The sequence below is a fragment of the Etheostoma spectabile genome, chromosome 9, assembly GCF_008692095.1.
Source record: "Etheostoma spectabile isolate EspeVRDwgs_2016 chromosome 9, UIUC_Espe_1.0, whole genome shotgun sequence".
Taxonomy (NCBI): domain Eukaryota; kingdom Metazoa; phylum Chordata; class Actinopteri; order Perciformes; family Percidae; genus Etheostoma; species Etheostoma spectabile.
Genome location: NC_045741.1, coordinates 22,951,054 through 22,963,922, shown reverse-complemented (window position 1 = coordinate 22,963,922; position 12,869 = coordinate 22,951,054). Strand labels below are relative to the sequence as shown.

The 12,869-nt window shown below is 42.5% G+C and overlaps 1 protein-coding gene across 1 annotated transcript in view; it reads right to left on the bottom strand.

Moving 5' to 3' along the window:
- Positions 1-12,869, bottom strand: part of fryl (furry homolog, like) — a 74,805-nt gene that overhangs the window by 14,028 nt on the left and 47,908 nt on the right. Inside the window, 23 exon segments of the mRNA XM_032526454.1 lie at positions 1,309-1,509; positions 2,358-2,534; positions 2,716-2,790; positions 3,522-3,683; positions 3,795-3,995; positions 4,764-4,904; positions 4,989-5,257; positions 5,677-6,272; positions 6,391-6,485; positions 6,895-7,082; positions 7,178-7,299; positions 7,682-7,883; positions 8,135-8,317; positions 8,554-8,657; positions 8,739-8,889; positions 8,974-9,086; positions 9,394-9,478; positions 9,585-9,753; positions 9,862-10,002; positions 10,112-10,380; positions 11,010-11,178; positions 11,298-11,397; positions 11,507-11,661. Of these exon segments, the coding sequence (XP_032382345.1) occupies positions 1,309-1,509; positions 2,358-2,534; positions 2,716-2,790; positions 3,522-3,683; positions 3,795-3,995; positions 4,764-4,904; positions 4,989-5,257; positions 5,677-6,272; positions 6,391-6,485; positions 6,895-7,082; positions 7,178-7,299; positions 7,682-7,883; positions 8,135-8,317; positions 8,554-8,657; positions 8,739-8,889; positions 8,974-9,086; positions 9,394-9,478; positions 9,585-9,753; positions 9,862-10,002; positions 10,112-10,380; positions 11,010-11,178; positions 11,298-11,397; positions 11,507-11,661 (4,068 nt within the window).

The window sequence follows — 12,869 nt, the reverse complement described above, 5'->3', positions numbered from 1 at the left end:
TCATCATCACATACCCTTCACCATATCTAGAGATTGGCATGGGGTCCTTTCCATAAAAATCACCTCTCAATGCAAATCAAACCAGCTGTTAGGCTAAAATAAAGCCATGCCAATCTCTAGGTATGGTTTTTCCTCATTTTTTAATTAAAGTATTAAGAGCAATTTCCAAAAGATTTTTTTATTCCTCTTTTTAACTTAAGCAGGGGTTACTTTACTCCTGAGCAACACTGTATAAGACATTTTTATAATTTACTAGAGGTTGTGATCAGTTCAGAATGAATTAGTCATTTTGTTCATTATGTTTGTTAACTTGTAGTTACTTCAATACTGTATTAGCTTTTACTAAGTCTTCGTTTTAACATTGTTTTGTGATGCTTATTTTTTGCAGTTGAACAAAAAATGACATTACCCATGTTCCTGTATCAAGCAGAGCATGACATTTAGTCATTTTAGTCTTCCATTTAATTGATCCAGCACAAAAGGTAAGTTCATGCCAACATCAATAACAGTTATATATTACACTGAAATATTTCAACATTCTGTTTAAACACACACATAAATGCTGCATGCTCATTCTTCTAGTGGTAAGGCGTAAAACTGGATGACTACAAACATTTTTGGGGCAAATATCCACAAGAGGAAAAAGCTCATTCTCTCAGCGTGCACTACGAAGATCAAGAACAGCAGAAGATGAGAGAAAGAAGCCCCATTAGACTGAGGTAAAGCATTTCTAATAGCATTATTATTGGCAGCTCTGGATAAGACCTTGCTTGCAAAGCAAAACAAAGCAAAGGAGAGTTAGAGACAAGTGGCCAAAAAATGCAAAGAAACATGCTGTTATTTTAAATTCTAAATCCTGTCATATTTTATACTTGAATTACATTAAAGTAATTTTATTGAATTCTAAAACTGTAAATCTTCTCTTAATAAAACTATCAATAATCACTGATTTACCTAAGTCAATGCAAATTGAACCAATTTATCTGAGTATTCCTTAAGTATACTTACCTATCAGGAAAAATAAAACTATGAAGAAGCATAATAGCATTAATCTAGCAGTCAGAGGAAGAGGGACTGGGCTGAGGTTTAAGGGGGGGGGGGGCATCTACCACCAGCAAAGAAGCAAGCATCTAGCCCCTGTCCACACTGGCAGCAGGTCCAGCTCAGTACGCACGCGCACACACACACACCACACACACGCGCGCACGCACGCACGCACGCACGCACGCACGCACATCATGCCAGTGGGCTGTGTGAGGAGCATTGTGGGTTGGATGGGGGGGGGGCCCTAACTAGAGTGAGACTTACAAGGCCAGAGCGGGTGAGAATCTGGCTAGCGCTCAGTACCTCCTCCTCTGACGATTCATCCGTGTCCTCATGGTTGGTGAGGTTGAGGCTTGGCGTGCTGCCTGCGTACTGGCACTCCTGCAAAGACGGTGTGTCCCCTTTGTCCATGCTCTCCAGGGAGCGCCGGCGCACCCCCCAGTTGAAGTTGTCCATGCTCTCCCCCTGCAGGACAACCAAGACAAGAGCAGTGAGACACAGTGCACACAATAGGAGGTACTGGAGAAGATTTTACAACACAAGGGGGGAAAAAAAAGCACAAGACAAACACATGAAGAACATTAACATTCCACAACTTATTAAAAAACAAATACATAAATGCATGATTGAGTGAGATGATTTTCCTCTACATATTCGTGTGGTTAATGATTCAATGTTTTAAAAACCTTCTAAAAACAGGGTTCACAACGACAGTAGTCACAATTTCAAAACAAGAGCACTACAGCACTTTGTTAGTGACAACTTGGAGAGACACCCGGGGCCCTGCAGAGAACGCCATCTCTAAAAAGCTTTCTGTCCCAAAGACTTACCTGCAACTCCTTGTGGCAAGAGAAGAGAAGGAATAAGTGTGTTAGTAGACATAAGACAGTTACAAAGCACAGACATGTTTCTACTACAATAGTCAAGACAAATAAGACGCAAGATGGATAAAAAGGAATTATTAATGTTGTTAATCAGAAACAACACAACTAAACAGTATGGTCAAAAGTAGTGATGAATAGTAACTGAACTGAATATGCTGGAGTAATAAGTACTGGAGTGAAAGTGAAGATATTGTCATACCAGCACTGCATTTAAGTGGATTTAAAAAAGAATTGTGGTATTTTAAAGTTTATTAATGCAAATAGTTCTACTGTCCACACACTATTAGCTGCTCCATATTTTGTTCAATTTCTGGCATTGTCATAATCCGAAAATAACCACATTATACATTCATATGTATATTTTCAACTTCACCGTGACACACACAAACAAGCCTTGTTGTGTGTGTCAAATCTATGGTAATTCCTCACCTCAGCATCCTCCAACTCCACATCTAAGAAGTCAAAGTCCTTGAAGACCCCAAACTGCTGCTCACTGCCCGTGTCTTCCCCCCCAACCTCCTCTTCTCTGACCACCTCCTCCACTGTGGGTATGAGACTGGTCTGCTGGTCGGCAGAGTCCAGATCCTCATTGGATGAGAACACCACCTGCGTAAAAAGGAAGGAAAGAGACTCTTTGTTGTCAAATTTAAAAAAGCAATTGTTGTATGTCCATGAAAATACTACTCAATCAAAAATAAAATCAACAAAAAGACAACAGCAGCAGTATATTCTACAGTGATTTTACAGAGACCTTGTCAGAGGCTTTAGAGTAGGAGAGGAGTCTTACAGATGGATTTTTGGGAATGCCAGACTCCGGACCACATAAAGACAGGACATTCATCAACCTCTCTCTAGTTCTTCTCTGTAACAAAAACACATAATCATGATGAGGAAACTTGTCAAACCACTGCCAATTAGAAAGTAATGTGTGTGCTCCATGATATTGAATATAGAAGAAACAAACATTGTAATTTTTATTCCTGTTAAAAATGTGACCGTGTTGTTGTATTTTGACAAAGGCATTCAATAAAATCAATGTGTTCATATGCTTGTGTTGCGTGAAAACATAAACTACAGTATGTCTATTTTGCTCCAACTCTGTTTGAGACCTGATAACCTGAGGTGGAACTCAATGTACTTGAAGCATGTTACTTAAATGTTCACTAAAGCTTCCGCTACACTAGAGACAAAAATGCCGGCAGGCGACAACCTCTGATCTGTGTGAAGCAATGAGACTGTAACCTTCCTTAAAATTAATACATGAAACAAATAGAAATGATACATTTCCATCATGTTCTGTAACGTCTTTTCAACATTTGAGGTATGACTGGTGGTCTTTTAGTTAGGTCATCTCGTTGAGCCCTTTTCTTCTGCAATGGTATATTGGAATGTAAATGGAGAATTAGGGCCAGCTATTGCTTCTCGATGAACTAATGAACCAAGTCCTAATGCTCGCATAACGGTAATCAATATGGAAACACACATAATCATATCTGTTCAATTTTTGCTACTTTTAGGTGAAAACCTGGCTAATGCTACCTGGTATAAATTACTACATGATGTTAGATGTCGTGTGTCTGTCTGAGTAGGTACCTGAGAGAGTTGAGGCCTCTTCCAGCTTACTGGGACCAGACCATTGGAGTTGGAGCCGGATGATGTGGAAGAGGTACTCCTAGTTACAGCAATCACCTGCGGCTTTCCATTCCGGCCTGCTGCAGTACGCTGGTCACCATATTTATGCCCTATGATTGGCGTCTATAGAGTCAAATAATGTCAGTTAGCAATAAAATACTACAGAGAATATCTTCAAAGTGAAAACACTGAAATATGTGCACTCATGAAAAACTGGAGTGGGAAGACATGGACCTCTGAGATGTCAAAGTGAAAGTCCAAAGTTTTGCCAGGCAGCTCCTTGGAAGAGTTGTTGAATATGCGTGTAAAGGCAATTTCTGGAGAGCCGCATGATTCGGTGCTATAAGAGCGCTGCACATCGTCTGGAACAACCAGGCTGGCTGAGCGAGACACCACCAACTTCAGAATGTTTTGAGCCTCCTTCCAATGAGGGCTCTGTAATAAAAACAGGGAAATATAATGATTTCATTGTGAGATATCAGGATGAATGTGAATGAACATATTTTACCTCAGAAGACCAAACCATATCCCTACCTAGAGCAGCTATCAGCCACTAAATCTCTGAGGCCATTTGTATTGTGTACCACTTTCTACAATGTATAGCCTATGTTGATGCCAGAGGACGTTAAAAGGATGCCTAACAAATACAAGTCACAGTGCACACCAATGCACATGCTGGGATATACTATATGTATGCACAAACACAATGGCTTATACAAAAGGCAGCAATGGTAGTAAGCCAGAACAGATTTGGCCCCAGGTAATAATGGTATAGTAGCTGTCAGATGCAGTTGTAAGTGAAAAGCATAGAGTGCCCTGGGACGGGGCTGGTAAAAGGCTTCCATAAAAAGCTGGGTTAAAGAGCTCTATTAAAAGAACAGATCATCCCAGTATATATAGGCTGTATGTGAAAATACAACTATTATTATATTCATATCATATTAACATATGGAAAACTGCACCCAAGTGGTAAAGTTCTTGTCCACCATTGCAGAGAGCCAGGGTTCCTGGTGCTGCTACTTGCAGAAAATAATTTAATAAGTAATGTAATAAAATAATAATAAAAAAATACAAATGTACTTCACTTACCCTATTAAGTCATTGAAATAAGTAATAAGGATAACTGATGACATGCAATGAGTAGCCTGCACAGCACTGACTGCATTATTTGATCAAAACTAAAGAAGTGCAGTGAAGGCTCACCTGAACATATTTGCCAATTATCTTCATGATCTCCAGGTTGAACTGTTTGACCGGGGCTGCCGATAGGTCAATATGACTAAGCAGGCTGTAGATGATCTGCAACAAGGACTGCTGCATGCTGGGAAGGCCTTTTTCCAGCAGCTGAGAGAGAGAGATGGCAATATCACTGGTTTGATCTTACCATATCTTACTAGCTGCAACAAGTTTGATCGTCATCTTGCGTACCTCGGCCAAGTAAGTGACCAGGTTCAGGGTTATCTCTGCAAAGGCATCGTGGAGATAGCGACAGACAACGTTGATCCAGTTGGTGCAGTCGCGAGAATAGCTGTGGGTGCTGTACAAGCTCATCATGTGGGCCAGGTTGGAGAGTGTGGCTGACTTCTCCTCTGTGCACACCTTGGCTATCTTATCAGCTGTCTCCTTACAGAAAGGAGAGGGGCTGTCAAAGTGCTGGATGAGATGTGGTAGGAGGCAAAGGATATTCAAAGGAAAACCTGCAGACATGTCACAGGAAGACAAGGAACACAAAGAGTCACATAATTAGTAAAGACGTCTAAAGGAATTACTGATATCAATACGAATGATGACACAAATGTTAGCTTTGAACTGAACACTAAAAGTAATGAAGAGAACAAAAGTTTTTTGCAGCTGCACTGGTGTTGGGGTTATTGCATCAAATGGCTGATTAGGGCTGCATAATATCAGGTAAATATGTGATAATCGTGTTGAATATCGTGATAACATTACTACTTACGATAGTTAAACAGATAAAACAACTTGCTTGTTGCATTTAAAACAAACGAAAGGAAATCATTTCCAATGTGTTTATTGCAGCAGTTGACGCTATGACTATAAAAAAGCCCTTTGCAAATTTTGATTGCTTTCCTCCTTTTTCTCAGTTCTACACACGTACCTGCCACTTGCGAAGGGTCCACCAATGTATGTCTGGAGACACTGATGAGCTTGCTCAGCAGGTGGATGGTGAGCTCCTGAGTAGAAGCAGAGGTGAAGCCCTTCAGGAAGAGCTGCAGGAGGCCAGGGAAGCTGTACCACTTCAGCTTGGCCTGGACCTTCTCCAGATGTTCCCTGCTGTCTACCCGGTCTAGAGGCAGCTGGCCCAGCAGCTTGTTAAGGAGCCGCAGGGCCAGCAGATACTCAAATTCGTAGTCCGACTCCAGCAGAGAGGCGGCGATCCAGAATACAGTGGCCATCAGATTTGAAGGGTCCACGGGGGGGATGGCTTCCCCTCCTGGACCCCCTCCCCCACCTAGCGATGATAAGCTCCGTGTGCGGGCCAGGTTTCCGTGGCTACCACCAAGTCTGTCAGCTATGTCTAGGGTGTTGCTCCTACGTCTGTCGACTTTTCGCTCACCCATTAGGCTGGCACGAAGAGAGTTGCTGCGAGTATGAGCATTATGGAACAGACCACCACTGTTCAGGTTCAGCTGGCCTGTGCTTTTCCTGTTGGCAGCAAACTTAGGCCCCAACAAGGGATCGCGGGCAGACGTTCTGTAAATAAAATGACAAATCATTTTGTAAATGATTAAATTATGTCGGGTAGTATGTGTTTGAAGGTATGATGAGTCAAACATGGTGAAATAAAGAGGTTATCATTGGTTGAACTTACTGTCCCAAGGCAGTGAGGAGGTCATAGTTTTTGACTGTGTCTGCTAACGTGTCAATGCCCGACTCCAGTGTTAAGAGTAGTTCAATGACAAAGCCCTAAGGAGAAAAAACACCCGAGGTCAGCCAGCCAGAAAGAAACTGACGACTCTGGATACCAGTGAGTCAAAATGTCTTACTTGTAACATATTGTTGTTTCTTCTACAGATTCTTTAATCTACATAACAATTGTATTTCCTGTTAAATCTGTGTGGAGTGTGGGTTATTTTCAATGTGATACAGTAGGTTTTTCTCCAGGACCACCTTTACAATGTTTTTTTTTAGTTTTGGAATGCAGCAACCATCCACAAATGTATTAATTTACATCGGAACAACTGTGCTCTAAATGCAATTGTGAGTAATTAACATGTTGAGCAAAACTATAGAGATTAAAAGTAGAAGGTGATCAACAGTGTTGTGTGATTAAACCTATGTAGAGCAGCACCATGTAACTGTTTTATGTTCTAACCTGAGCCTCCTCTCCTGGGTCCCCTATAGTCTCTACCAGCCGAGACAGAATGTCAGACAGTGTGGCAAGAGTCAGAGGTTGCTTGAGTGCCCTGAAAATCTGGAATGAGCGGCCAGCGTAGTGGCGAGAAGAGCAAGACAGAGCTGTTTGTAGGGCTACTTCACTCAGCAAAGACTCGAGCTGGAAACCTGAAGGGATGCACATACAAATAAATGTGATAAAGCTGTCTAAATCCTACCTGTATTCCATGACGAAAACTGTAAAATGAGGCAACCATACAGACCTGACGGGGAATGTTTGAAGACAGTCACTACATGTCTGACAAAAACACTCAGCTGCTCAGCGCTCTTAATGTTGGGGTTTTTGGGTGACACATCCTCGTGGTTCCAGAGCGGGCCCCGCTTTCTACAAGGCAATAGCAAACACACATCAGGCAATGGGACTTGTTAACGCTATAAAATTACACCGCACCTCAAAACATTGGTTGATGTTATCACACCAGGCTAAAGGAGCCAATAAGACGCCAACCCAAAAACCAAAACCATGCAATGTGAAAATACCCGGTCCTTTTAGACCCCGCTGGAGGCATGAAAGCAAATTATTGAACAGAATGATTAAAGATGCTAGTGCGTTGATTCAACATCTGTATCTGTATGATTCAAACTGATACATACTAAGCATGTGAGATTTTACATTAGACCAAGTTAGTTAGTCACAAGTAGTAGAAGGCTAAGGTAGATGTATTGTTCTGGAAAAAAACTATTTTAATAAAAAAGGGTCTTCTTACCTTGAGGTAATGAACTCAATGAGAGCTTTGACTTTCTCGTCTTGTTCAACAGTGGCATCTACCTCACGGAGGAGTGTGGGGGAGAGGTGGGACAGAGCTGCTCCCCCTGCCCCAAGACTTATACTGGATGAAGTTGAACTCGAGCTGAGGCCAGAGTCTTTCATAGGTGATTGCTGACAATCTGGCAAAAACTCCTGCACTCCTATAGGAACAAATGGCATACATATTGAGCTGTGTGGTGTGCTTTGAAGTCATATTAAGAAATAGTAGTAGATGCCTGGTTAGCTCAGCTGGTAGAGCAGGCACACACATTAAGAAGTTTACTCCTTGACGCAGCGGCCGCAAGTTTGACTCCGACCTGCGGCCCCAGTTTGGAGTCCTACAGTTAAACCATAGTTCTCCTACTTAAATAATCTTTTCTTTTTGGATTCTGAGCTCCACAGCAGAACTGACCTGTGAGGTTGATCTCTGGAACCACTGGCTTCACAGTCAGGACCCTCGGCTCATTGTAGTCTCTGTTGCGTAACAGCACCATAGCCACAGACTGAACGCTGCTATTTCCTCCCTGGACAACGAGCAGGTGAAGCAGAAGACGTTTGCAGTGCTCGTACACTTCTGGGTGCTGGTGATCAAACCCTGGAAGAAGACACAGAAGAGGGAGAGGGATACAATTTAACTTCAGCATAGAGGTGTAATGAAGTATGAGGTCAGTTAAACTTGTACCTTTAAATAATGTAATTTTGAATTAGTTGTTTTGGTAAAAAAAATATCTGGTTATTCAGGAACAAGACCTGAGAAGCCCCAAAAGAAAAAAAACAATTCTGTTCTTGGAAGATCCAGCCATCCAAAATATTAATTAGGAAGCAAGTTACCTATAAAAATTGCATGTAGTAAGAGGTGCAGGTAGGCACTCCACTCCACTTTGACCCCATGGTCCACAATTAGGTCTGTTAGTAGGATGACTGCAATGTTACATCTGAAAAACAGACAAGGTGGATTTAGGCAAAGAACACAATAGAATAATTTAGAGGCAGAGCAAAGGTGATGTATGGTGTACCTGTGGAGCGGTACACCAGGGGAATTTGTCTCTGGCAGGTAGTCCACAAGAGGAGACCAACAGCCTCCTGTAGGTGGGAAGGGGAGGGGCTCTGGCCGGTTGTGATCCATCACCTTCAAACGCCAGTTAGCATAAAGTGGCATGGAGTCACCTTAGAGAAGGTAAAACAGAAAAGGTTTGTGGGAAAGAATTCTGAACAGTATTTAGTTTATGGGTGCAAAGAGTTTGCTCTTACTCTTCTCTTCTTCATAGGAGCCTCCGGAGCTGCTGCTGTAACGAGATTCCAGACGGTGGTGCTGACGGTTCAGGTTACTGTTCAGCCCACTGTAGATGTCCAGGTGGGTGTAACTGCAGAACAGGCATGCTTGATTTAAAAGGACAGTGCAAGCCTTTTTTTGTTTCTGCCTATGGCCAAAAACGTCAAATCTAAACCATTTTATCAGCAAAATCTTTCAATTAAAAGGTACCTAGCCTCATAACTGTCTCTGAATGGCTTCAATAATAGACTTGAGTGTTTCATCTGAATTAATTCATGTAAATAATCAAGAAGACATTCTAATTTCAATTTGTTAAACACCTCTTGTGTAAAGTATTACTCCTCCCATTACATTTTCTGTTTGACACAAATAGAATAGTGCCGTATTTCAGCTTGTACCTGTCTTCCATGTTAGAGTCTTTGATCTTGGTGTCATGATGACCATCAGTTCCTGGCACCATGGTATTGCTGCTGGAGGTTGTTCCTAAGAGAGCAGACACAAAACATTGACCATCAGGCACTGAACAACTGAAGTAGTATTGGAGACATGGCCTAAGCTGTGAACTAGTGCAAGCGGCCTGCTCATTAACCTGAGGTGACTGAGGGGATCTTGAAACTTGAGGTGATGCGGTAATATGGGGGGTTGTCCATGTGAGTGACAGCTGAGCTAACAGGATCAGTCAACTCAAGTTCACACATCAACTCCTCCAGCAGCTGCATAGTCTTATCTCTGCCCAAGTAAACCACAACCCGTTTCACCTGAGGACACACATGTAGACACCGTCAGAGACATGAGGAGTAAGGAGAGGACACAGCACATGGGGATAGGACAGATACGACTCATGATGGAAATATTCTGTGACTTACATAGGGCAAGAGGCTGGGGTCACTGCTGACTCCTGACATACTGATGAGGAAGTGCAGAATGATTTTGAGGTTCTTTGGCCAGCTGTCTGCTAGTGTGGTCCATACATTCTCTATCTCGGACCAAGCAAACTCATCCCCATACTGTAAATAAATAAATTAATTTAATGATCAACGATTTATTTCAAAGAACATTTTGAACACATCCTGTTCAAGTCAACCTGAATATGATGGCATCCATGAGCTGTCTCACCTTAGCGGTCATGAACATGAGATTGTTTAGCACCATGGTTGTGGCACGAGGGGAGCCCCACCCCTCTCCGCGGAGCCAGCGGCGGCTGTTGACCATCATGACCTCCCGTTCATGTACATCCTCGTCATCCTCACCACTGCCGCAATCTTCGGGGCGGCGTACAGTTGGTTTGAAATCAACCAGCTCCACGTTGTTCATCCAAGGCAGGAGGTAGTGCAACATGACCTGACGACCACCGGGATGCGCTGTCTGGATACGCTGGCTCACCTCTGGGGAGGGCAGAAAGAGGGTTGGTTGTTAGTTCAAGCAGATAGTCATTCATTACACAATGAAGGAATGCACTGCCAATTTCTCTTTAACCTAATTTCCATCTTCTAGTCAAAACAGTATCATAACATCCACAAATTGCCATGTTCTTTCTATTGTTTAGTTAGTTAAAATTACGTAGTTCACTTGGGTCATCCACTGATTAATTCTATCTTCAATGGATGGTTGTATGTTCTTCAACCAGTTTGGAAAGGATGTGACACATAAGATAATGTGAATGACTTCTAGACATAACAAATGGTTGTTTATAAAAAGGGATTTCATGGACCAATAACACAATTCCAATATCCTGAAAATTAAGTGAAGCAGTTTTTGATAAGTGCACAGATGTAAATTATTTACATTGACACTGCTATGCACCTAAAAATAATTTCATTTCTACACCTTGCATCTGCAATATTAGGCAAGTATATGGTATGTAGTAAAAAGGCTGTAGTGAGACTCAGGAAATGCATGTCATCATGGCAAACAGACAAAGGGCAGATCCCTGCTGTCACAGGGAAATAAAACTTAGACCTTCAAGCACCCTGCTATCCCAGGAGCAGCTGTACCAAACTGTAATGTAGCAAACCTGAGAAGATGGGCAGAGTGAGCTCTGGGTAAGTCGTTGCAAGCTCCTCAGACAGCTGGTAGTAAGACACAGAGTAGAGGTGTGGCAGCGGTGAGGGAGGGGTCAAGATTCCATCCGTTCGCTGGATCTCCAATTTGTGAGCGTAACGGAAGAGCTTGGGTTCCAGGATCTATTAGTTTCACAAAGACAAACAATCACAACATAGTGTATTAAAGACAAGGAACAGCAGTGTTATGTGTAGATGTGTAAAAGTGAACTTTAAGAACAATAGAAAATAAAAATTCTGACCTGCAAAAGCTGCATGGCCACCTCATAGATGTCTCTGGAAGAATCAGCCGCCTTGAACAAAATCAGGTTCAGCAGCACCACAGTGTCAAATTGATAATCCCTAAGAGAAAATGGAAAACAGGCAGTATTTGAGTCTCAATTCGCTGGCTCCAAAGAGACAAACAAGCCCACAAAAAGGAGTTCAAGTTGAAGCCGGGAATGTGGATTACCTGTTGTGAAAGACATTGGCGATGGCCCTGAAGCAACCGGCAGCCACGCGACGGGAACCGGTGTAGCAGCGGTCCACAGCCCAAAACATGAGGTTGCTCTGGTCTGGATTCAGCTCCAGGAGCAGCATCACAGCCTCACAGCCCAGCTGGTGAACCTAGGGCAGACCACACAGCAACTGTTAGAACTGGGAGTTCACTTCCAGTCACTACAAAACCCTTCTAATTTTAACCCATGGATTTCTCAGTAGCTAATATTTGTATTTAGTGTTACCATTAGCATAGGCACGGAAATATGCCGTGAAGGAGAGTATTTTAAAACACAAGGACTACCAATATGAACTATGCATTGACAAAAACATTTAGCAGGTGCTAAATACAGGTAAAAGCCAGTAAATTAGAATATTTTGAAAAACTTGATTTATTTCAGTACTTGCATTCAAAAGGTGTAACTTGTACATTATATTTATTCATTGCACACAGACTGATGCTTCAAATGTTATTTTCATTAATTTTGATGATTTGAAGTGGCAACAAATGAAATCCAAAATTCCGTGTGTCACAAAATTAGAATATTACTTAAAGCTAATACAAAAAAGAGTTTTTAGAAATGTTGGCCAACTGAAGTATGAAAATGAAAAATATGAGCATGTACAATACTCATACTTGGTTGGCGCTTTTTGCCTCAACTACTGCATTAATGCGCGTGGCATGGAGTCAATGAGTTTCTGGCACTGCTCAGGTGTTATGAGAGCCCAGGTTGCTCTGATAGTGGCCTTCAACTCTTTCTGCGTTTTTGGGTCGGCATTCTGCACTCTCCTTTTCACAATACCCCACAGATTTTCTATACAGGGGTCAGGGGAGTTGGCTGGCCAATTTAGAACAGAAATACCATGGTCTGTAAACCAGGCACGGTAGATTTTGCGCTGTGTGCAGGCGCCAAGTCCTGTTGAAACCTGAAATCTCCATCTCCATAGAGCGGTCAGCAGCAGAAGCATGAAGTGCTCTAAAACTTGCTGGTAAGACGGCTGCGGTACCCTGATCTCAGGAACAGAGTACCGACACCAGCAATGACTGCGCACCCAACCATCACGGATGGTGGAATACACTATTACAACTTAAGGCAGCTGGATCCTGTGCCTCTCCTGTCTTCCTCCAGACTCTGGGACCTCGATTTCCAAAGGAATGCAAAATTTTCTTTTTTCGCAAAAACATGACTTTGGACCACTCAGCAGCAGTCCAGCTCTTTTTTTCCCTTAGCCCAGGTGAGACGCTTTTTGCGCTGTTTCTTGGTCAACAGTGGCTTGACACATGGGTTTCAACTATGCGGCAGTTGAAACCCATGTCTTTCAAGCGTCTCTTGGTG